We start from the raw sequence: 23292 nt of genomic DNA on the forward strand, positions 1-23292 counted from the left end.
AGCACCTGATCACAGGAGCGTCACTCAGCTATCTTCAGCATCCCCAGCCACTGTTTGTCTGCCGCTCTGAAAAACGAGGTCTCCGAACCCAATGAGAGGTTCGTTAAACGCATGAGATGACAAAAGTCAGATGACGCTGCGACCGTGAACGCTAAGGGGAGCCCCTGAGAGACCTGAGGAGGAGGCCGGATAATTAAAAAAGAAATTAAAAAGAAGATGCGACTATAAAGTACAAAGAGCCCCGTTAATTGTCTTTTAGCACTACATTAAAACAGACTGGAGGAGGGTAACAGAGCATGATGGGTAAAAAGTTTGTTTAAAAAAGGAGTAGTTCAGCCTATTCTGACATTATTTATTCACAAAAGTTTCATTTGTAGATTTTAAAATGCACTGAGCACTTTTTTTGCACTTTGACATTATTTATTCACTCAAACCTGAAGGCTGAAAATTAAAACTAAAACCATTAAAAAATTGTTACTTGAAATAAAAAATGCAATAAATTTAAAATAAAATATTTAAAAAACTTATTTCAGTTAGTTGCCAAGGCAACATTTATATTTTAATATTTAATATAAAAATGTAATATTTTCATTTAGTTTAACTTGAACTGAAATTACAAAAGCATATTTTTTTAAATTACAAAAAATATATATCACACACACACACACACATATATATATCATAGTATTAAAATAACACTGAAATGGTCACTACTAATCGTTTTTCATTTTATGGAAAAGAGCTTGGTAAAAAAACAATCTTTTTTTTTATGAACTATCCCTTTAAATCTGCACAAAATTCCTCTCATGAATATTTAATTTGGTAATAAGTGTCCCCAATAAAATTACAAATATATATTTCAAATATCTGAAGTCACAAAACCACAAACTTGATAACATCTGATTTAATTGAAACTACAATCAAATCTTTAAATCCTGGTGGTTACAGAAAAAAAAGACACAATCAAGTGCTATTCTACGAAACTTTATCTTTGAGAACATCTGGCTGAACATCAACACACTTCTCAAGGATTCTTATGTTAGCTGCCCCGCTTTAGGATTTATTATCCTCCATTTCCCAGAATCCCTCAATTCAAAGGCCTGTTTAAATTTACTGTTGTTTGCTAACGCTGATCCACCATTAAAAACGAAATAAATTTGCTATAAATGTTTAAAACACATGCAAACACTTCCAGGATGTCGTACGTCGTAAATATAAACATGAGGTCGAGATTTTGAAGGAGAATGTATGATATAACCATTAAAAAAAAAAAAAAACATAAATCAGAGTATTGCACAAAGAGGAAGCGCTTGTTGAAAATTTACACCCATTCACCCAGCATTGAGAAGGAACTGCTGAGCATGCGTTTGTGTTACAATATACTTGTATTACAATCTTCCCCTGTGCAAATACTGATGTTTGTGTTGAGAAGAGGTCGAGTATCTGTCATCAACACAAACATCCATCGCAAAACTGCTCAGTCTCTAGCTGCTTTATCTACATCACTGAGGACAAAAGGTGTTCTTGTCACTGAAGCAAGCGATTAGCATTCATCCCAAGAATTCCTCCGTGATCCGCTGGCTTTCTGTAAAGCACTAAACAGCATTCCGGCTCTAATCCATGTGAATCAAAGGTGAGATAAGACCATTACAGCTGTGTGATGATCTGGGTCGACCCCTGTCAGCTTCCTGGTCATATCCTACACTCTTTAAATGATTACAAACATGGAGAATCTGGCCTCAGATCAGAAAGCGTTTATCTGACCCGTCTGGCCAGAAATCACTCAAGGGATTGGCTATAAATGAGCGTTTATGCACGGCCTGTAATGAATGAGCGTCTGAGCTGATAAGGAGGTTTTAACACCAACACACCATGATTTGTTTATTCAGTTCCTGCGAGCCGTCCGACAATCTCCAGATTAGACTCACAACAACATGCCAGAGAAGCAAACAATGGAGGAGGGCGAAGAATGTGACTTATTCAACACTGGTTCTGCATGCTGAGATTGAAGGCCTCTAAACACACAAGATTTGTACATTTTAAGCTTTCGGTCTTCATTCTTGGTGTTTTTCTACCTTAAAAGCTTAGTTCATGCAATAAGCTAAATTGTCATTGTTTACTCTCCCCTCGTGTCATTCTAAACCAGTATGCTACTATTTATTTATAAAAAATTTTTTACTTATTTATTTTTAAGAATTTTCACGCAGTTCCATTTCAATCAACAGTTTATAGTGACCTCTACACAGGTAAAATTATTATTTTATTTTTTTTATGTATATAACAAGGTAACATAAAATTTAATGTATATAACTTCTTATATGTGTATAACTTCTTATATTATATATAATGAATATAACTTCTTATAGTTTAATAAAATTATTTTTACATTTTTCAATATTTTTAACCATCTAGAGGTCACTATAAACTGTTGATTGCAACAGAACTGTGTAAAAAACTTAAATCTTAATTTAATTTTTTCCTTATTAAAAAGAAAAACAAACAAATAGCAGCATTTATTTAATTTTTCAAATTAGTGAATTTTTTTTTATTTTAAATTCTAAATTTAAATGTAGTGTTTTTAAATTCTTATTGTTTTTAAAGACTAAGTTTAAGTGAGCTTCAGATGACAGGAAAGGTAAATTAAATGGAAAAAAAATCAAGAAATAAGCATGCACAATTAAATATGCAATATCTGTGATATTCAATATGGACTTAAAAAAACTTTAGAGATTTTATAATAAATCACAGCCTCAATTTTGATCTGTTTGTCACACAAAGCTATCATGTAACTTGAAATGCAACTTTAAGGTTCATTAAAAATCCTATATTAGTGCTCCAAATGTCTGAAACATAACAGAAAAATCCATTTTTAGGCAAACTATTCTTTAAAATCATTATAGTCAGTCAAAACCCAATCTCCTATGAGAGAAGAGGAGTCTCCACTCACACTGGGGTAAAGCACTGAAACTCTACAGGGAAAAACTGAAACTCTGAAGGGGAGATCTGGATTACACACACGCAGATACACACTGACACACATTCACACAGAACAGTGATGTTGTCTGAGCCATGATGGACTCTGTCTACCCCTCTGAGAGGCTGGGCATTGTGGGTAATATGACATTATTAGAATGTATCCAGCATCAGGAATACATTACATCGCCCGAAGACCATGAGAGAAGCAATTACGCCGTAAATGGAGTCTGTCAGCAATCATCAGTCCTGCACAGACAACCGGCAAAGAACTGCAATTAGACGTTGAGCCGCTTTCAATCGACAGCGCAAACTGACAACAAGCCTCATCGGAGGAAGCCGAGAGAGACGAGGTCGGATGCAGTGCACGCGAGCTGAACTGGGTAGTTAGCGGCTTAAACAGGTCATGATTAGTCTGCTCAGCTCTTTGATACGATCAATTCAATCTTTATTGAACGCGTCGTTTGAAATTACGGTGGGCGTGATCGAAGCGGCAAGGATGCATTCCAACAGACAACAGCAGAACGGGGCTGAATCTCAACCAATCTGAATGAAATTCTATGAAGACAATGGCTCTGGTCCAAACACTAATCAGCTGCCTACATAGACAGCATTGTAATGCACCATTGGCATTGATGATGCTGCAAAAATAATTTCAACCAGGATGATTTTCATTTTTATTATTTTTCGTAAATAATTAAAATCAATAATAGCAATAATAATTACATATATATATATATGTGTGTGTGTGTGTGTGTGTGTGTATATATTTTGCTCTGCTTCCATACACTTTCATTCTCCTTTCTGGATTTCATTTCTCAAACCACTTTCCCTCTACAATTCCCAAATTGTATTCCAAAATGAAATGTATAAAAGAAAGAAAAACATCATTAATTTAGCATGGGCTGCAGCAGGGATGGAACTTTATCCCTGATCTTATTAGGGCAGCAAGTGTCAGAAAAGAGGCCGAGTGTATGCCATCCATTAGCAAGTCTAGAGGTTTCCTACATACAACACCTACGAAATCCTCCAATCTGATTCACATCTGATACGCTCAGGCTTCTGTGTGTTTTCATCATGAAAAAGAAATATGAAGATTAGATTTTTACATTTACTGAAGAAAACGGGAGTGACGTTCGCAACCACTGCGCAGAACTACTCGACACATTGCTAAGGGCATCAGTGCTGCTACTGTTAACTTAAACTATTCAAAATCATTTTCGTTAATTGAAATAAAGCTGAAACAAAATAAAATATAAATATTGGATGAAACACTTAAAATAATTGCCAAGGCAGCATTTCTATTATTCTATTCTATTATTATTATTTCTATTATTTGGTTACTTGTGCCCTGTTGTTCTTACAATAATAAATAACTCCTTGGCCACTGGTGTTGTGCCAACAGCACTTAAAACTGCTGCTGTCACTCACATATTAAAAAAGCAAAAAAGTGATTCAAACAATTCTCAGTAACTTTCGTCCAATTTCTCATCTTCCATTTATTGCTAAAATTTTAGAGGGTGTTGTTTCGTCTCAATTACACAACCATTTAACGGTCAATAATCTGTTTGAGCCTTTTCAATCTGGGTTTAGGAAACTGCACAGCACTAAAACAGCCTTTGTTAAAGTTGTTAATGACTTACTGTTAGCGTCTGATTCTGGCGCTCTTTCGATTCTCATCTTACTATCTTAGTTCAGCCTTCGACACTGTTGACCACATGCTTTTACTTAATCGACTGGAAACTGTCTTTGGTGTATCTGGGACTGCCCTAGATTGGTTTAGGTCATATTTTACGGGTCGCAGTCAATTTGTCTTTATGGATGGTTTCAGATCTGATGTGGATCCTGTTTGTACTGGTGTCCCACAGGGCTCAGTTCTTGGTCCCCTGCTTTTTAGCATTTATATTTATCCTCTTGGTCAGCTATTAAGATCCCTTAACCTCAGCTACCACTTCTATGCTGATGATACTCAGATTTATATACATTCTCAACCTGGTCAATTTGTCGATGTCTCTCATCTTTCCAAATGTATTTCTGAGATTAAGTTGTGGATGTCTAAAAATTTTCTGAATAGCTCTAAAACTGAAGTTACGCTTCTTGGCTCTCCCCACCAACTGCGAAATGCTGCTTTTATAGATCTATGAGTTGATGGTTTTGCCCTAGAGCTACACAGTAAACTAAAAATCTTGGTGTTATCTTTGACGCCACCCTTTCATTCGAGCCTTTTGTACAGAACACGTTAAAGACCTCCTTTTTCCATCTTAGAAATATTGTACGTATTCAGCCTATGTTGCTGAAAAATTTATTAAATCTTTTGTTTTCTCACGAATTGATTATTGCAATGCTCTCCTTGTTGGAGTGTCCAAATCCTCTCTTAACAAATTGCAATACTTGCAGAATTCAGCAGCTAGAATTTTAACTGGGACTAGGGCTGGCGACCAAATAACTCCTGTTTTGAAGACGTTACACTGGCTCCCTGTTAAATACCGTATAGATTTTAAAATCCTAATGCTTATATACAAGGCTCTGCATAGTCTCGCTCCACAGTATCTGTCAGATCTTTTAACACCTTATACGCCAATTCGCAATTTACGATGTTCTCAGCACGGTCTCTTAGTTGTTCCCAAAACACGGTTGCGATCCAGGGGTGACAGTGCCTTTTCAACGCATGCTCCAAACTTTGATATTTTCAATTATTTATTTATTTAATTTTTTTGTGAATGTCTCAGTTGGGTTACAGGCTGTGGAAATTTCAGATAAATGTTCTTGTTATATATTTTGGGTGCCTTTGTGAGTTAATAAAAAAAACATAATTTAGTACTGTATTAGTAATACATGGATTGATATATCCCTGAATCAAATCGTATCGTAGAATCGATATCATATTATATCATGATGAACCGTCCGATTTACACCCCTAATTCTGCTGCTGGTGTTTCTATGATATTCTGGTCTGTTGATATGATTTGAAGTGTTATATGTCATTTTCACGTTTAATACTCAGTTCTAGTGATTAACCCCTAACCCTCATTATGCTCAATAGTAATACTACGGTTTAGATCTCTATTAATCGAATCCACTGTATGTTGGCAGAGATCAGTCAGTTCTGCTGTTGACCTTGAAAGCTTTGAGTTTGCCACATCTGGATGCAGGCTGTAGATCAGTATATGCAGAAATATAACCCTAGTGTGCAAGGGGATAAAACACAGAGGGTCAGGAAATGAAAAGAGACAAAGCGGCAATAAAAAGCATGTAATCGCTTCTGCACGTCCACAATGCAAACATTACCAAACCCACGGCTGAAATCACATCAGGGTAAATATACCAGCACAGAGGATGTAATAATGAATGACAGAGCGCTGTACCGCTGACAGCCCATTTACATGCCGTGACAATCCAGTCCTTTCTACATTATTCATGTGCACCGGATGACAACAGCAAACCCTCCCCTGGAAAACCAAGCCAGAGAGAGGACATCGGCTATCCTGCAAACTATGTAATGCAATTTACGGCGTGTGTGACTTTAGATGAAGCCACGTTCCAGATAAGAGCATCATAACTATGCAAAATGACACAATAACATAATTTACACAGGCGTCAGTAATTACCTCTGCCAGATAATACGGATATTTTACGCTGAGGAATTTGGACAGACGTTGAATAGTTGATAGCGCGATTAAGAGCGACTGAATGGATTCTTTTTGTGTGCTCTGTGGCGAGTTTGCTTTAGTATGCCAGACCATGCCGAGTGTGTGACTGAACGCTGATGGATCTGAGGCAGCGCTCTGATCTCATACCTGTACGCATTTCTTGCATCCAGCCAAGAATTCGACAGGAAACTGCGTGATTCTCTGTGCCTACAAGATTTATTTGCGTTTTTACTCATGGGTTCGTGCAAACACACAGTTCTGATATGCTTACCTCTCGTCAATCGGCCGGTCGTTAAACGTCCAGCGAATCACTGGCAGGGGGTATCCCTTCATGACGCATGGCAACAACACGCTCTCCCCGACAACCTTCGCCACAGCAACGGGGCCCTGGAGAGTCTCCAATTTTTCTTCAACACCCGAATCTGCAAAGACACACACAAATGTGATTGCACAAAAAAAGCACACGTGACTACAAAAATAACATTTAAAAAATATATTATAAAATGAGTGCTGTCAAACGATTAATCGCGATTAATCACATACAAAATAAAAGTTTTTGTTTGCATAATATATGTGTGTTCTGTGTATATTTATTATGTACCGGTATATATAAAAACACACACATACAGTATATATTTTGATGATATTTACATGTTTACATGTCTATATTTATATTCATATAATTTATATTATAAATATATATATATATATATATATATAAATTTGCAATTCGATAAATCAATAAAATAACACAAAAAATAAATAATAATAATAATAAGAAGAAGAAGAATAAATGTATTTTTGTATTACCATTATTTTAATTGTTACAATATTTTAAGGTTTTAAATAATTAAAAATGTAAAAATGTTACATCTATAATTTAATGTTTAGATTCTCCATTGGGCAAACAACTTCTCACTATAGGAATTTTAAGGTAAACACTATATGCAAGAAACTTCCATGCGTATACCTATGCTGATAAAATGTATACGATTACATGCAGATATGTGAAAAATTCTAGTCATTTCATTACAGGTTTCCCTAAACCTATGAAATGAGTTTTGTCTGTGTGTACCTGCAGACACCTGTAGTTCTGCCTCGTCTGTGGTTTTGGCCGGTCCCAGAGCGTCTATGGTGCAGCGGTAGAGTCCGGCGTCGCTCTGGGAGCCGTTGCTGATGACCAGAGCTCCGCTGGGCAGCTGTATGACCCTGCCATCGAGCTCCACGGGCCGACCGTCCCTCTCCCAGCGGGTGAACGGGACCAGCTCCTCCGTCACCTCACAGCTCAGCATCTCAGTGCCGCCCGAGCGCACAGACACACCCTCCGGCTGACTGAGGAAGCGCGGAAGTCCTGCGAGAACGCATGAGCTGCGTTACATTCCTACAGTAAAGCTCATTCAATCTCTACACTGACAGAATGAAGAAATTAAGCGAGAACAACTGAAATAACGAACCCTGGGGAGCTACAGACGGAGATTGGATGCTTTGTTAACTCTAGAGAAATTAAGTAAATAACACTAATGGTCTTGTCAAACCAATTAGCAAGTAAACTTGGGAGACGAGCAGCAATTAAGCATGTTTGAACAGCACAGCGGAGGGTCTGTTCACGATCATATTCCACTCATTTTATTAATACACTGATTAATGCATGTTAATTAATTAAAGAGGCTAATTCCAATGTAGAGAAACAGATTTGTCTTCAAATTTCAGCTTACTAATTTAAATTGAATTTATTCAAACCCTGACCCGAATTAACATTCATCTCAAATAAGGGATAAAAGAACAGTTTTAAAGGAATTGACTCTTGACTGTTGAGAGATTTAAGCGTATTAGATGAGGTTAATACTGAAAGCAAGAAAAACTGCTTTAATATTCATGACTGCAGCAAGAATTAAATTATTTATTATTATTTAAAAATGGTAAACGGCGAGCAAATCTTAACACAATATTAAATAAAAAACACTCAATAATAAATATTAATGTTTATGTGGGTAATTTTCAAAACACACATTTATATTTAAAAAAATTCTAAATGATTCTAAAAAGTTTAGAATACACACATATATAACAAAAAAAAAAAAAATAATAAAAAACATGTATAAAGATAAAAAATTTAAACGAGACTTTTAAATTCTTGTTTTTTCTTCTTCTTTGTTTTGAATATGACAAAGGTAAGTAATGTTTGGAGAAGAGAAAGATTTAATGAACAAATACTCATTTAGCACAAGAGTGTGTTAAATGTTAAATATTTCATATAAAATGAAAACTCTTTGTGCCATTAATTGCTTTGAAACTCACTAAAAAAGTCAACATCAAAAGATGAAGCACAAACAAACAGATCGTAAACACCACTGAGAAGCCTTACGAGATTCACACACAAACACCAAGAAGATAAAAATGGTTATTTCTCTCGTCTTTAATCTCACGGTATCGAGTCTGCAGAAGTTCAAAGATGTTCCTGAAGTCTGTGGAAGAACTTTATAATTCACCTTGCAGACGCACTCTCTCTAACAGCTGAATGTATGAGAGCCGAGAGCGTCTCTGACATCCTAATGTTCTCCTGGGCTATTTATGTGTCCTGGCTGATGTAGGACTTGTTGTGGTCTAGAAGCACTAGAGTCGTGTGCGTGTGTGAGAGAGAGAGAGAGAGAGAGAGGTCTGTAAATTAGCCCGAGCCTACGACACGATTCACAGACATACACACACATCGTGCTTTTAATGGGACACAAAATCCCAGAGTGCCGACGCAACAGGCCTGAAGACACGACACCTTCACTGGCAGAAAAGTGACTGCATCAGGACTCAAGCTGGGCAAATAAGGACAGAACAATGTGCCGTTGGCAGACAGAGCCACTGCGTAAACAGTTTACTGAGCCTGTCAGAGAGAAACTCCATGTGTAAATGTACAGTTCACATAAGCAAACATACATTCAGACTACACAAACACTAATACTCCATCTGCAGTGATAAGATAATCAGAAACACACAAATCACACACACTGACAAACCCTACCAATACACACATGCATTCATTCATATGCACACACAACCACGCAAACTCACTTCGCTTAGTCAAGACTAGTACTAGTACTAAACTTGGGGTTAGATGTTGTTCAAACCTATGACACTAAGTATTAACTTTCAGCAATGTGCAAAAAAACTTTCAGATCACCTTAGCAACTACATAGCAAAGCCCTGGCAAATAAATAAACAAATAAAAGGCGCGAGGTGACCACACAGCAACTCACTGGCCATGTCAACCGCATGGCAACACCCTAGCAACCGCATAAGAGCATGTTAAAAGCCACTCAGAAAACCCTAACAATCACTTCGCAATTCCCCAGCAACCACAACTTGCTTAAAAAAAACAATTTTTTTTTTAAATAACTCAAAACACCCCAACAACCACAAAGCAAAAAAAGATACTTTTGTAACCACATAGCAAATCACTGACAACCACTCACAACAACCTAGCAACCACAGAGAAACAGCAAAGATAGTCGTGTTATTTTATTATGCTTTGAAGAAACGTGCATAATATTTTGCTCGATGCCTTATAAATTCGAATATTGATAATATTTAAGTAAAAAATTTGAATTTAGTTTTTCAGCCATTTTGACAGCCCTATTATAAACTCAAGGGAATAATAGACAATTATGAATTTGTCATAATCGTAAATCCCTACCAGCAACCACATAACAAACTAAAAGCCACAGAATCCTCTGAACAGTCTAACAAGCACCTTTCAACTTCCAAGCGCCCCAGCAACTGCACAGCAACATGCTAAAAAACAACCTGAACACATTTTCATCTGCAGAGCAACCACATAACAACACCCTAGCATTGTGATGGCTAGTTTTGTACCGGCTTGCAACACTCATGTTCCTCTAGTGCATTCATTCATTCATTGATTCACACAGAATCTTGTGAAGCTGAGCGACAGAACATCAAACAGCTGCTCTGTCAGCCTGCTGGTATTTATTTAAATCCCAGCACACCACAGACACAAAACACAGACACACTGGCGGAGTGAAGATGCCGGAGTATCTGCCTGCAGCCCACATCGATAGCAAACACGAGTGTGTGTGTGAGAGTGTGTTTGTGCAAGCGTGCAGCTCCAGCTAACAATGTCGTGTGTGATCCGTCCACATGCTGAATGCACGTCTGCAAAGATCCGGCCTCCGATCTCACTGCATCCATCCCTGATGTGACGGAGAGACACCGGAGGGGGATCATTAAACACAGCTTGGAGCCGTCTACAGCCTGAAGGCAGACAAATCCATCCACACACACACACACTCACGAATAAATACACAAACACGCCAGACATTCACACAACAGCTCTGAGGCCAGTTCACATTTCTCTCTCTGGAGCGTGTGATTCTGTTCTGTTCTTTCACTCGGAGTTATGAATGAACAGTTGGTGTTTTAAGGACTTCCTAGACTTTCTAAGGGCTTTGAGCTTTACAACACATCACACAGTGCTGAGAGCAGCTACGCTGGTGACAGAGCCATATATCCATTTCAGTGCAGATGAGATATGACCAAAAAATGTTTAAAACATTATTATTATTATTGCTGCAACCAGTGCAACCAGTGTAATTTTGTCAACAAAATTACTGACATAAATGTTTTATAATTAAGAGTTTTTTTTGTCAATGAGAAGGACAAAAAAATGCCATTGTGATGATAATTAAATGATTTGGTAACATTTTCTATGAAGCACATATTTATAAGGGTATTCTTAGGGCAAAACTTATATGTTGTTTCATCTCATAAATAATCATAAATAATCATAACAACAATTATAATACATTATAAAACTTACTTATTTTTGGTTCTAACTTTTATGAGTATGATTATTTATAACATGCAATAAACACCATGTTAAATCCACTTAATTTATATTGGATTATAAGTCTCATATCTTGACATCATTTATTTAAGATTTGTACAGTATCTTACTATCTTATTGATATTACAATAAATATAGTTAAAATCAAATGTGCCATATTACACATTCATCTGACCAGATATCTGATCTTATGGCTGTTTAATAAAAAAATTATATTAATATAGCTGTTGTTGTTGTTGTTTATAAGTGGTCTTTGTCTGCTTTAAGTAAAGTAACAAGTTAACAATGGCAAGATATGATAGTTATAAATATTGGAAATATAATCCATTGTAAGTTAAGTGGATGCATTGTGTGTTATAAATCATCATACTCTTAAAAGCTATAACCAAAAAATGAGTAAATATCATAATGCATTAAAACTGTTGTTATGATTACTCATGAGATGATACAACATATTATAAGGTTTTTTATAATGCATTATTCATTCATTATAATGCCTTAAGAATACTCTTATAATATATTATAAATACGGGCTTCATAGAAAATGTTACCAATGATTTTAAACCAAATAAACTGCTGATGAAAATATTATGAGGAAAACATAACAGCTAGTGTTTATGAAATAATGAAATATAAATGTGCAATTCTGAGAATTGTGAGAAAAAAAGTTTATATTGTGAGTTTATATCTTACAATTCAATGTTTTTTTCTTAGAATTGTGAGTTTGTTTCACAATTCAAAAAAAAAAAAAAAAAACTCAACTGCAAGAAAAAAGTCTGAAATATTAATTAATTAATTAAAGAAATATGATATATAAACTTGCAATGGTAAGAAACGAAGTCTGAATTGTGAGATAAAAATTCACAATTACCATGTATGGAAATAACCTTCCATTTAAAAATCTAAAGGAACCATTTCCAATGTTATGAATCTTTTGTGTAAAGAAAAGATTCAATGGATGTTTTCTTCATGGAACCACAGATGCCAATAAAGAGGCTTTATTTTTGAGTGACCGTGAACACACGCTCTCCGTATGTGATCGGAGGATTCCTGACACATGCACGCTTGAGAAATACCAAGATGTTGTCACATTAGAGATCACCCTCAAAAAAGTCTGTTGGGCCCAGAAAGCCTCTTTCCAAAGCGCTGGTGAGGACTGAAACCTCCTCTGTATCTCTGTACCCTCCTCACCTTCGACCGCAGAGCAAACAGACAGAAAAAGCTCCTCCATTCATCTGTGGATTTCATCTGCCCTCCGCTAACATTTGCTGCTGCGGTTCCCTCCCCCGCGGGTCCGAGCACTCCAAAAGCAACACGAGACCTCACACGCGCTCACGGGGGGAGTGTAAACAGGGCAGGCGCTAACAGGACACTCCCGAGACCACATAGGGTCCCATTCAGATGCACGACGCGGCTCAGAGCTGACACACAAACAGCTTTCAGTGTGACGGCCTGACGGTACTGCAAACTGAGACCCAACTCCTGATTTACATGTAAAATAGGGTGGTATTTTTAAAGGAACGGTTCATTTAAAAATGACAGTATCTACTCAACGTACTTTCTTCTGAGCAGCACAAAAGTAGATGAAGAGTCTGTGAAGTGACCAAAATGTTATTTCTTATTTTTAGATAATATATAAAATGTTTGTATTTATTTATTTCTCCTTAATTAATAAAAATATATAATTTTGCATTCATTTCTCATTAACTAAAATACTATTTTCATTGACTAAATTGAAATTTACAAAATCTTAATTTTAAATTATTTTTAAAAACATTTTAATATTAAAACTGACATTAAAAATAATTATAAATAGATTACATTTTAATTTAAAAAGTACATTTTTATTAAGAATAAAATTACAACGTTTTTAAAATGTACTTTCAGACTTACTTTCTTCCGAGCAACACAAAAGATGTTTTGAAGAGTCTGTAAAGTGATCAAAATGTTATGATTTTTAGATAATGTATAAAATGTATATTTATTTATATTTGTTATAAATATAAAATATTTGAACTGATTTCTCGTCAAAGCTGTCAATAGTTTTCATTAAATATTTTACATTATTCAAATTGACTATAAATGAATTTTAAATGTGAAAACGTTTTAAATTTTTAAGATTAAAATTGACATTAAAAAAAGTACTATCAGACTTACTTTCTTCCAACACAAGAGGAGATTTTGAAAGTCAATGAAGTGACCCGGTGCGATGAAGTTTTGATGGACAAAATAGAAGCATAAAAGTAGTTCATATGCCAGATGTGTTATATTTTAGTTTTTCTGAAGTCATACAACAATGCTTATCTAAAGCAATGTATTCTATATAGCAAATCTCAGCTGTGAGATTGTTTATATTGCTGTAAACTGAACTATTGCACAGCTCTATATTCACTTGAAAAAAAACTGGTGTAGAAACAACTTTCATTCAGAAAATAAATGTAAAATTACTAACAAATTTCACAAATAATTACATAGAAACGACAAGTAACACATTAAATTAATGCCTTCAGACGTCTTGGAATATTGCGCAGGAACTATATTGTCAGCTCCTGGTCATCACATGGGTGATTCTATAATTGGAGATACATTTGGCATTGCAGAAAGTTAAGAAAAAAACTTTTCACTAACAGATTTTTTTTTCAGTATCTTGAAAACATATTTAATTTTTATAAGTCAGTGCTTGCCAAACACAAGTTACTTCCTTTTTTTACTTTTAATGAAAAAGCAGATGCCATCCACTCGGAGCAAATATTTTTCATCTGAAAATGTATTATATACAATATCCATTTAAAAAAAACAAATGTTGTTGAAATATTATAAGGGTGCAAAAATAAATCAATGTTTATTAGATTTTAAACAACAATTTTATTGTTTTTTTGTGAAAATAGTTCATAAACAGAGTTGACCCTTTAAGTAACAGCATTGTAAAGTAACAGAGTTGACAGAATTGTCCGATGGACTGTCAATTCTGTTACCGCATTGTCAGCATTGTTACTCTACCTTGGTAACAGAGTTTGACAGTAACAGAATTGACACTTTTCAGTGCTTCAGATCTTAACAGTGAGGGAAAGTGACATCATTTCCTGTATCTTACATAGTTGTGGGAGATAATTCCACTAATTTAAAGGCAAAGTATGGTACGGTAACAGAGTTGACGCAAGATTTACGGACACACATTTTTATACGAAAAATTTTTTTTTTTTTAAATAATGTTGTAGAATTAGGTAAATGACTCTTTAGGGTTTTTATAAATAAAATGAATGAAATATTACCAAAAGAAAAGTACAATTAAATATTTTGATTACACAATGATACATGATGGAAAAAATGCCACTGACTAATTCGGACAACAACAAATCATGATTTTCAGCTATTTAAGACACTTTTTGCAAAAAAATATTATATTGTTATGGCATTCATTCAAGCTCTCTTGAATTTCTGATCTCACATTAAGAGTAAATTTGAGACTTAGTAATGCAGTCAGAGGCTAAACTTCACACGAGAGATGAGAAATAATAACCGCGGCGGTAATAGAAATATTTTCAAGCCCTAAAGCTAAAAATGCACTGAAAGGTGTGAAAAGCATTAGAGACAGACAGCAGGAGCGTAATGAGTCCGAGGACAGAAACGCTCTGACAAACGAGCGGCTCAAATCGATACGTGTGCTTCACTAATGTAAAATCAATCACAGGAGAGGAGGAGAGGAAGTGAGAGCCCTCGACACTGAAACAAAGAGGAGCTGCCATTGTTGGTGGAGCAAACGCTTGCATATAAATGACTGTGCCACTGCACAGCTGTCACTATGGCAACAAAAACATCTGGAGCACATGTGTGCGAAAATGATTCAACATTTGATGCATTTAAATGCAAACACACACTGTGTGCTTTCATTTACATCCCTGGGACTGAGGAGAATGTCTCAAATATGTTGGTTGTAACTAAAACTACTGATGCAACTAACTTCAGTAGCTTGACAGCTGACAGTAGCTCAGCTTTCTCCAAAATACTGAAGATTCGCATTTGTGACCACAAAACCAGTCACAAGGGTCAATTTTTCGAAATTGAGATTTATACATCATCTGAACAAATCTACCCCAGCGACTTATGACCGGTTTTGTGGACCAGGGTCACATATTCTAAGGCATTCATCCTCATAGCGAATGCATATATCACACACACACACACTCTGAATTACTGATTTATACAATGATAACACTAAATCAAAAACACTGATTCATTCAAGGAACTGAAAAAGTGACTCTTTGTGAACGAGTCATTGAATTGTTCACTCGGTCAGTTTGCTCTAAAACACCGATTTATTCAGGAACAAAACACGTGACTCTTTGCGAGCGAGTCATTGAATTGTTCACTGAATCGATTTGCTCAAAAACACAGATTTATTCAGGAACTAAACAAGACTCTTTGTGGATGAGTCACTGAATCGTTCACTGAATCGATTTGATAAAAAAACTGATTTATTCAGGAACTAACCATTTGATTCTTTGTGAATAAATCATTGAGTTGATTCATTCAGGAACGAAATGTAAAGTTAGGCAAATAGGTAAACACAAAAGAAATTATAACAAAGCTGAAAATATATTAATGCACAGCAGAATTAACTATATATTTTGTTATAGAGAAGTAAAAATGCACTCGAGTCAGTGAACTGATTCATTCATAAATCCTCATTGTTTGTGACCCAGAAAAATGCCACTCTGATTAAAAATATATAGCGTACTACACTACTTAGAGGAGTTTGATGATAGTTCACCTACTTTAAATGATAAGTGGCCTGGCATGGTACGGTTTCAAGGCATCTTCTCTCACGTTGCTCTCTTTCTGCTTTTAACATTCTGGCTTATTATCTGGGAGTGAAAAGAACGAAGGCATGCCATCAGAGCTCGGGTTTAAAACTCTCACCAATGCTCTGTGTTTAAGGACACACATACAGACCTCATAACCAGAGCACAAAACAATCCTAGACCTTACTGCAATCCGTTCCTCTAAAATAGGACAGGAATGTTCAAAGGTGTAAATATAAATGCATGTGAAATTACCCACGGCCATCTGTAAATAACTCCTGAAGGCAAAAGAACCGTGAGCTGCAAATATTCACACGCGAGTCGACGATCTCCGGCAGAACGTGACTGTGTTAATCTTTCATATTTTAGTGACTGCGTAATGACCGCAGAGTAATGACATATATGCTGTGTTTACTGAAGGCATTAATTGAGTCACAGAGCCGGCCACAGCATTAATTCACTTCCAGTGTTAATGCAGAAAGCAGAGTGGTGTTTGGTTTAAAAAGGTCCAGATGCATTAGCTGAAACCAGATGAAGCATATACAGTGGATAAGTTCGGGTCTAGAACAGCTTTCATTGAAAAGCAGAGCGCCTTAATGAATGCAGGAAGACTATAAAATGTCATTAAATAATGAATTTTCTTTCACCTTTCAGTTTGATGTACTAGGTAGACATACTCTGAACTGCAAAACTCTCTGTTCAGTCCAACCAGACCGCAAGTGGTAATGTAGAAATCAAGTAATTTTGCGACCTTGATGAAAGCCATTATGAAGGTCATTAAAGAAAGTCTTAAAGGTACAGTAGCAAAAACAGCCTCTTGAATTACAAAAGCGTGGAAAATGATCATTTCATGATGTTACTTGACTAACATTGTAAATGGACTAAAAAAAATAAAATTATAAATAAAAATATTAAAAATATCAAAATCAAATAATTTAATTTATGACACAAACCATGTAAAAATAAAATAAAAATAAAAGAATAATAGGCATTGTAAATAAATGCACTATAAATAAACAATGTTTTAAAAAATTTAAAATTCATAAAAATAAAAAATAAATAAAATTTGTATTATAAAGCGTATAGTTCCGGTCCTTGATTCTGATTGGCTGAGCCATGTTCAAAGCTGTTGTAAATTACTCTACAAACATACACCTTTGTTTACTTCTGTGTGTTGCTCGGCAACCACTTTGTTGGAACCACAACTGTTTCTGAGGAACTACATTGTTTGGTGGAAGAATACTGTTTTTATTAATATCATTACACTTTATTTGCTTTTGTGAAACCTTACTACGTATATGGAATAACCGTTTTATAAAAGCAATAAGCCCCGTGAAGCTGTGGTTTACAGTGAATTTATAACAGCTAAACCACGGCTTTTTGGGGCTTATTGCTTTAATAAAATACAAAATAAAATGAAAGATTATAAAATGAAAATGAAATGACACAAAAAAACAACATTAATTTGTTTAAAGTTTGTTACAATGTAAAAAAACTTATTAAATAAATTGATAAAACATTTAATTAAAATAAAAAAATAACAAAATTAATAACATAAAACATAAATAAAAAAACACAAAAATAATACTATTAAAATAATATATATAAAATAATAAAATAAAGTTACATAAATATAATATATAAATATGTCTGGGTAGGAGTCCAGGCACAGTACCGCTTTTAGCCTTTTCATATCCTCAATAACACAGCAAAATAAATAGGACGGGCCAGAACCAAACCGACAAGGTGCATAATACCTGCAGGTCTGAAGGTGAACTCATTAAAGTGGAGACACAGCAGGAAGTCAAGGACATGGAGAACATGAGGTGGAGAGATCATCCAGTCATCATTAAACTCCATGATGGAGGCCGCTGACAGGCCAGATCTTCCAAAAGGTCAGCGATCATCTCCAGACGACTGCACACAGGTCAGTCAGATCGCTGTAGAGATGAGCAGTCTGATGTGAGATCGGAGCTCTGAGCGTCTGCAGGAGCAGCAGGCATGAGCTCGTGTTCGGCTCTGAGAGACGTGGGGTGAGACGAGACCACGAATGATAAAGGTCAAATGTGTCCGCTTCAACCGGAAGTCAATGTATTCCTGTTTCAGGATCAGTCATTTGACTTACAAATGATTGATGATTGATCGGTGAGACTGAGAATCAGGATTGGTGAAACCGAATTTATCCTTAATCAAGGTGGTGACCAAATATCAAAAGAAAAAAACAAAAAAAACAATGAAGAATATTACTTTTTTTTTTTCATAAAATAATAATAAAATACAAATAAAATAAAATAACATGAAAAAAATGTTTTTTCTTACAATCTTTAAAAGAAATAAAATAAAATACATAAAGGATTCTAAAAAATATTAAATTAAATTAAAATAAGATTAAATAAATACAAAATAAAATAAAAAAGATTTAAAGCTGTGAATAAAATTATAAATAATTTAATAGCAAATACATAATAATAATAATAATAATTACAGAATTTAAAATACAAAAATAAAATAAAATAAAATAATAAAAATTTGGAGATTATCATTAAAGGGTCAGGACTGATGCAACCTGTCCACCTTAAAGGGATAGTTCACCCAAAAATGAAAATGTGATGTTTATCTGCTTACCCCCAGGGCTTCCAAGATGTAGGTGACTCATTTTTGGGTGAATTATCCCTTTAAGTTGTGCACAAGCAGCCAATTCAAGATTTCAGTTGCTATAGTATAAGAGTTAGGATCTGTAGGCGGCTCATCTAAGACTAGAGAGCATCTAAAACTATCAAACTGTTAAGCACACTTCATGGAACACAATTACCTTGAGTCGTCTGAGTTTTCCTGACTCAATTTGCCTCCCTCCTCTCGAGCACATCGCTGTGAGCTCAACACACCCAGGAGAATTCCAGCAGCTGGACCGATAGTTCTCGATAAACAATCAGGCCAAACTCATTTCATCAGGTTTAAAGGAGTGGAGGTTTATTGAGCTGAACGGGCTCGGTAAAAACAACGCTTCCGCACCACTCACACATTAACATCCCGCCTATCAGGAAACGATCGATGTCCCTCACAACCTTATGACATTAGCCGTGTTCATTTATGACCGTGTGGGAGGTGACAACAAAAGCAGGTAAACCGTTTTAAAGAGCTCGGGAAAGTTCGAAGGTCAGAGAAACAAGGAATAAAGACCTTAGTGGAGTTGACAGCATATTTAATTTGATACAAACCCGTAACTGTGAGCGAAAGAGGTACGGTACATTCAATATGTTGATTGTTCAGTTTTTATTATAAAAACCCAAGAAATGTAAAGAAATAATAATACTAATCATTTTAAAATGATCGGATTTGACCAAAATGAACAGGGTAATGGGCAGAAAAACAAAGTGTATAGGGTGGAAATGAATCTTATAGCATTTATTATGCTTGCTCAATAAAATAACAGTATTTCAAGAGAATTTTTTCAACCAAAAATGTATATTCTGTCATCATTTACTTGCCTTCATGTAATTCCAAACCTTTCTGTATATTCTAGGAAAAAATGGGAACATGGGTTGCAAAACAATATATCCCACAATATGGCCAGTCTAGTTTTCACATCAAACTACGCTGAAACTGATGCTTGCTTTTACTGAAGAAGAGAAACCATCTAAAAATACACATCAGAACGACGTGGAGGACCCTGGATCGTTCACGACTAATTTGAGTCCACTCGTAAATCACATAAACGAGAAACCTTAGGTTTGATTGAATTCCCAATAAAACGTTGAGCGCAGTCAGATGCGACTTACTGAGCGTTTGCAAAACTTTGATGCGAAGCTGTATAACTTAATGAAACGAGAGAGAGAGAAACTTTATGGGAGGAGGAGAAATATGGACGTACATTAGAGCTGCACTGTGTGTGTGTGTGTGAGACATAGTAAGAGAAAACATTTCTCATGGCCTGATAAAGATGATCTTCTTCATTGTTTCTTGGCTTGTCTAACTCAAAACACCCCAACAACCCCAAGACAAACCTCTGGCAGACACTCCACCTGGCAACCGCATAAAAACACACTACAAACTAGGCCTGGGCGATAAAACGGTATCGATATTTATCGACAGTACACCTTCTTCGATAACGATATAAAAAAGGTTCGATATAGTGCACGATATAGGCACGTGCTATGAGTGACGCAGACAGCACACACAAACACGAACACATGCTGAATTGAGTGCTGTGCTTGCCTGTGATGAGGAGATTGTGAATAAAAACATTTATATTAGTCGAATTTAAAATAAACATTTGCATTTGAATGTTAGGAGTGCGTCAGGGAGCGTCATCAGTGGAGCACGAGATGCGGTGATGAGGATATAAGTGACGTTGCATTTTAATGCTTTGTTAGTCTAGCCCACGAGATGCGCCGCTGCTGTGTTATTCATTCAAAATATTAGAGAAATATAGAAGCTCAATGCAGAGAAGATCTTGATTAGGTGAAAACCGAAACCAAGCCATTCACACAGAACGCATATTCAGCGCATTTTTAGAAAGACAAATATGACTGCTGCACTCGCGTCTCACACAAGTGATGTAGCCATGCAAAGTTAAAACAGTTTAAACTTTTAGAAAACACGTCGCGAATTTGTGGAGGTTTATTCCTTTTCACTGCGTCTCATATGTTTTTAAATGCAATCTGCGTGATGGGCGATTCGGCTCTTTGTATTAAGCATCAGGTTTTTTTTATAGACATTTATTTCTTTGCGTTCACAATTTAAATGTGCTGCATTATTTTGCTCATTGCGCCCTCCTGTGGCCTCGGGAGACGAGCCAAAAGTTTCATTAAGACCTATTTAATCTGCATATAAAACATTAGAAATTAGATATTTGTTTAATTTTTATTGTGAGTTTGACTGTTAAAACAAAAAATATTTGTTGTTTGTCTCAATAAATTGGGTTAATTTAAAAATACAGTGGTTAAATTTAAACTTTTTTTTCTATTGCTCTTTGTTTTTAAAAAGGTTATAAAAAATGTTAATAATTATCGATACCAAACGATATGAAACATTATATCGTTGATAAATTTTTTAGCTATATCGCCCAGCCCTACTACAAACCATCCAAAACAGCCTAGAAACCATACTGCTACTTGTTTAAGAAAAAACAAAAACAACTACATACTCAGAACACCGCAGCAACACATTAAAAATTACCCACATTTCCATGGTAACTGTAAATCAAGATTCTAAAAAACATATAAGACAAACAAAAGCCATGGCAACCGCATAGCAACGCCCTACAAACCACCCAAAACACCCTAGCAAACACATAGCAACAAACTACAAATCATTTTCACAGACTATATGTTTAATAAGTGAATTTTGTCTTACAGCATGGACAGTTTTTTTTTCCACTTGTTTTTAGCATGTTTACTTAAAGGCACAATATGTAAGATTTATTTATTAAAATATCCCAAAACCACTTGAACAACAGTGTTATATATTTTGCTGACTTGTGTACTTACATTATCCCAAATGTTTTGAAGAATGTTTAAATCCAGAGAAATAAGCAATTTTTAACTAGTGACACGGACCGTGTCTATAGTGTCGTTGTGTCGCCTGCCGATGACGTCATAACCCCTCGATTTCCGGTTTTGTCACGCTCGTTCAGCGCCTCGTTTCGCTTCGACGGCTTTCAGCCTCACCCTGCTTCATTCTACTACGTTAATAAATCATTAGCTCATCCATGAACATGATTTCTGCCCGAGCCCCGTCGGATTGCATCGGCTGTGGGGATGAAGACCACAACTCCCATGATTCCACACTCAGTCACAGCGTCATCAAACTACACCTTTGTTTCTTTGTTTATTTTGAATACGCGCCCTCTAGCGGCGAAAATTACATATTGTGCCTTTAAAACAAATTTTTTAAAACCTGGCATTTCAGTGAGAAAAACACACTCATATTAAAGAAACAACGATAAAGGCCTGTTCACACCAAGGACGATAACTATAAAGATAATGATAAAGATATAGTCCTTAAAAATCATTCTCAGAGTCCACACCACAGCTATAACGATAAAGACACAGAGAAACGATATCGTTGGAATCACTTTCAGAATGATTTTTTTTCCAGCTGATGAACAATAAAAACATTGACAGCCAATCAGAAACAATCCTGCTATAACGAGCCTGAGAATTTAAAGCTGCAGACGAGCGAGCGCTTACAATAAACAGACGAAATTGTCCTCTGGTGTGGACGCTAATATAGTTATCTTTATAGTTATTATTCTTGGTGTGAACGGTCTTAACAAATCGTAATATCTTATACAGTGCTGCTTCTCAAGTAAATGTATCTTGTTTGAAGAATTTTTAGATATTTCAGCTGAAAAGTAAGAGTGTCAGTAATTCGTTTTTGCACAAAAAGTGGGCCAAATTTTTCAATTATCTATTTTTCAAACTCTATGGAATAATTGATTTTGATTGGTCAATTGTGCAGTCAAATACTTTTATAATGATGCTAAATTGTATAATTAAAGGGACAGTTCACCCAAAAGTGTCAATTCTGTCATCATTTACACAGCCTCAAGTCTTTCCAAACTTGAATGAGTTTCTTTCTTCAGTTGAACACAAAAGAAGATGTTCGGAAGAATTTGGGTCGAAAAATTGCTGGTAGCCATTGACTTTCATAGTATTTTTCCCCTATACTATAAAAATCAATGGCTACCAGCAACTGTTTGCTTACCCACATTCCTTAAAATATCTTCTTTTCTCTTCAACAGATGAAAGAAACTCATACAGGTTTGAAATGACTTGAGGTCGAGTAAATGATGACAGAATTTTCATTTTTGGGTGAACTGTCCCTTTAAACAGACAACCTTTTCCTTTATATCAGTTTTCAATGATCGCTTCTTAAATGGGCAGTCACGAAGAGTCTCAGCTCAATTATTTGCTACATTCTGCTCTCTCTATATGGCTAAGCCTTCCTTCAACACAAAACAGCAGAAACAATCCAACAGACGAATCGTTCACCAGGCAAGGACCTGCGG

General features: G+C 35.6%; 1 protein-coding gene across 1 annotated transcript in view; it reads right to left on the reverse strand.

Moving 5' to 3' along the window:
* The window catches only part of LOC107754357 (neogenin-like), a gene marked incomplete at its 3' end in the record, with an annotated part of 85916 nt that overhangs the window by 51912 nt on the left and 10712 nt on the right, over window positions 1-23292 (reverse strand). The window contains exons 3-4 of the mRNA XM_016570775.1: window positions 7699-7974; window positions 6895-7045 (exon numbers count right to left, since the gene is read on the reverse strand). Of these exons, the coding sequence (XP_016426261.1) occupies window positions 6895-7045; window positions 7699-7974 (427 nt within the window). The remainder of the gene's footprint in view (window positions 1-6894; window positions 7046-7698; window positions 7975-23292) is intronic.

Source organism: Sinocyclocheilus rhinocerous, unplaced genomic scaffold, assembly GCF_001515625.1.
Source record: "Sinocyclocheilus rhinocerous isolate Xijiao unplaced genomic scaffold, SAMN03320098_v1.1 scaffold561, whole genome shotgun sequence".
Classification (NCBI taxonomy): Eukaryota; Metazoa; Chordata; class Actinopteri; order Cypriniformes; family Cyprinidae; genus Sinocyclocheilus; species Sinocyclocheilus rhinocerous.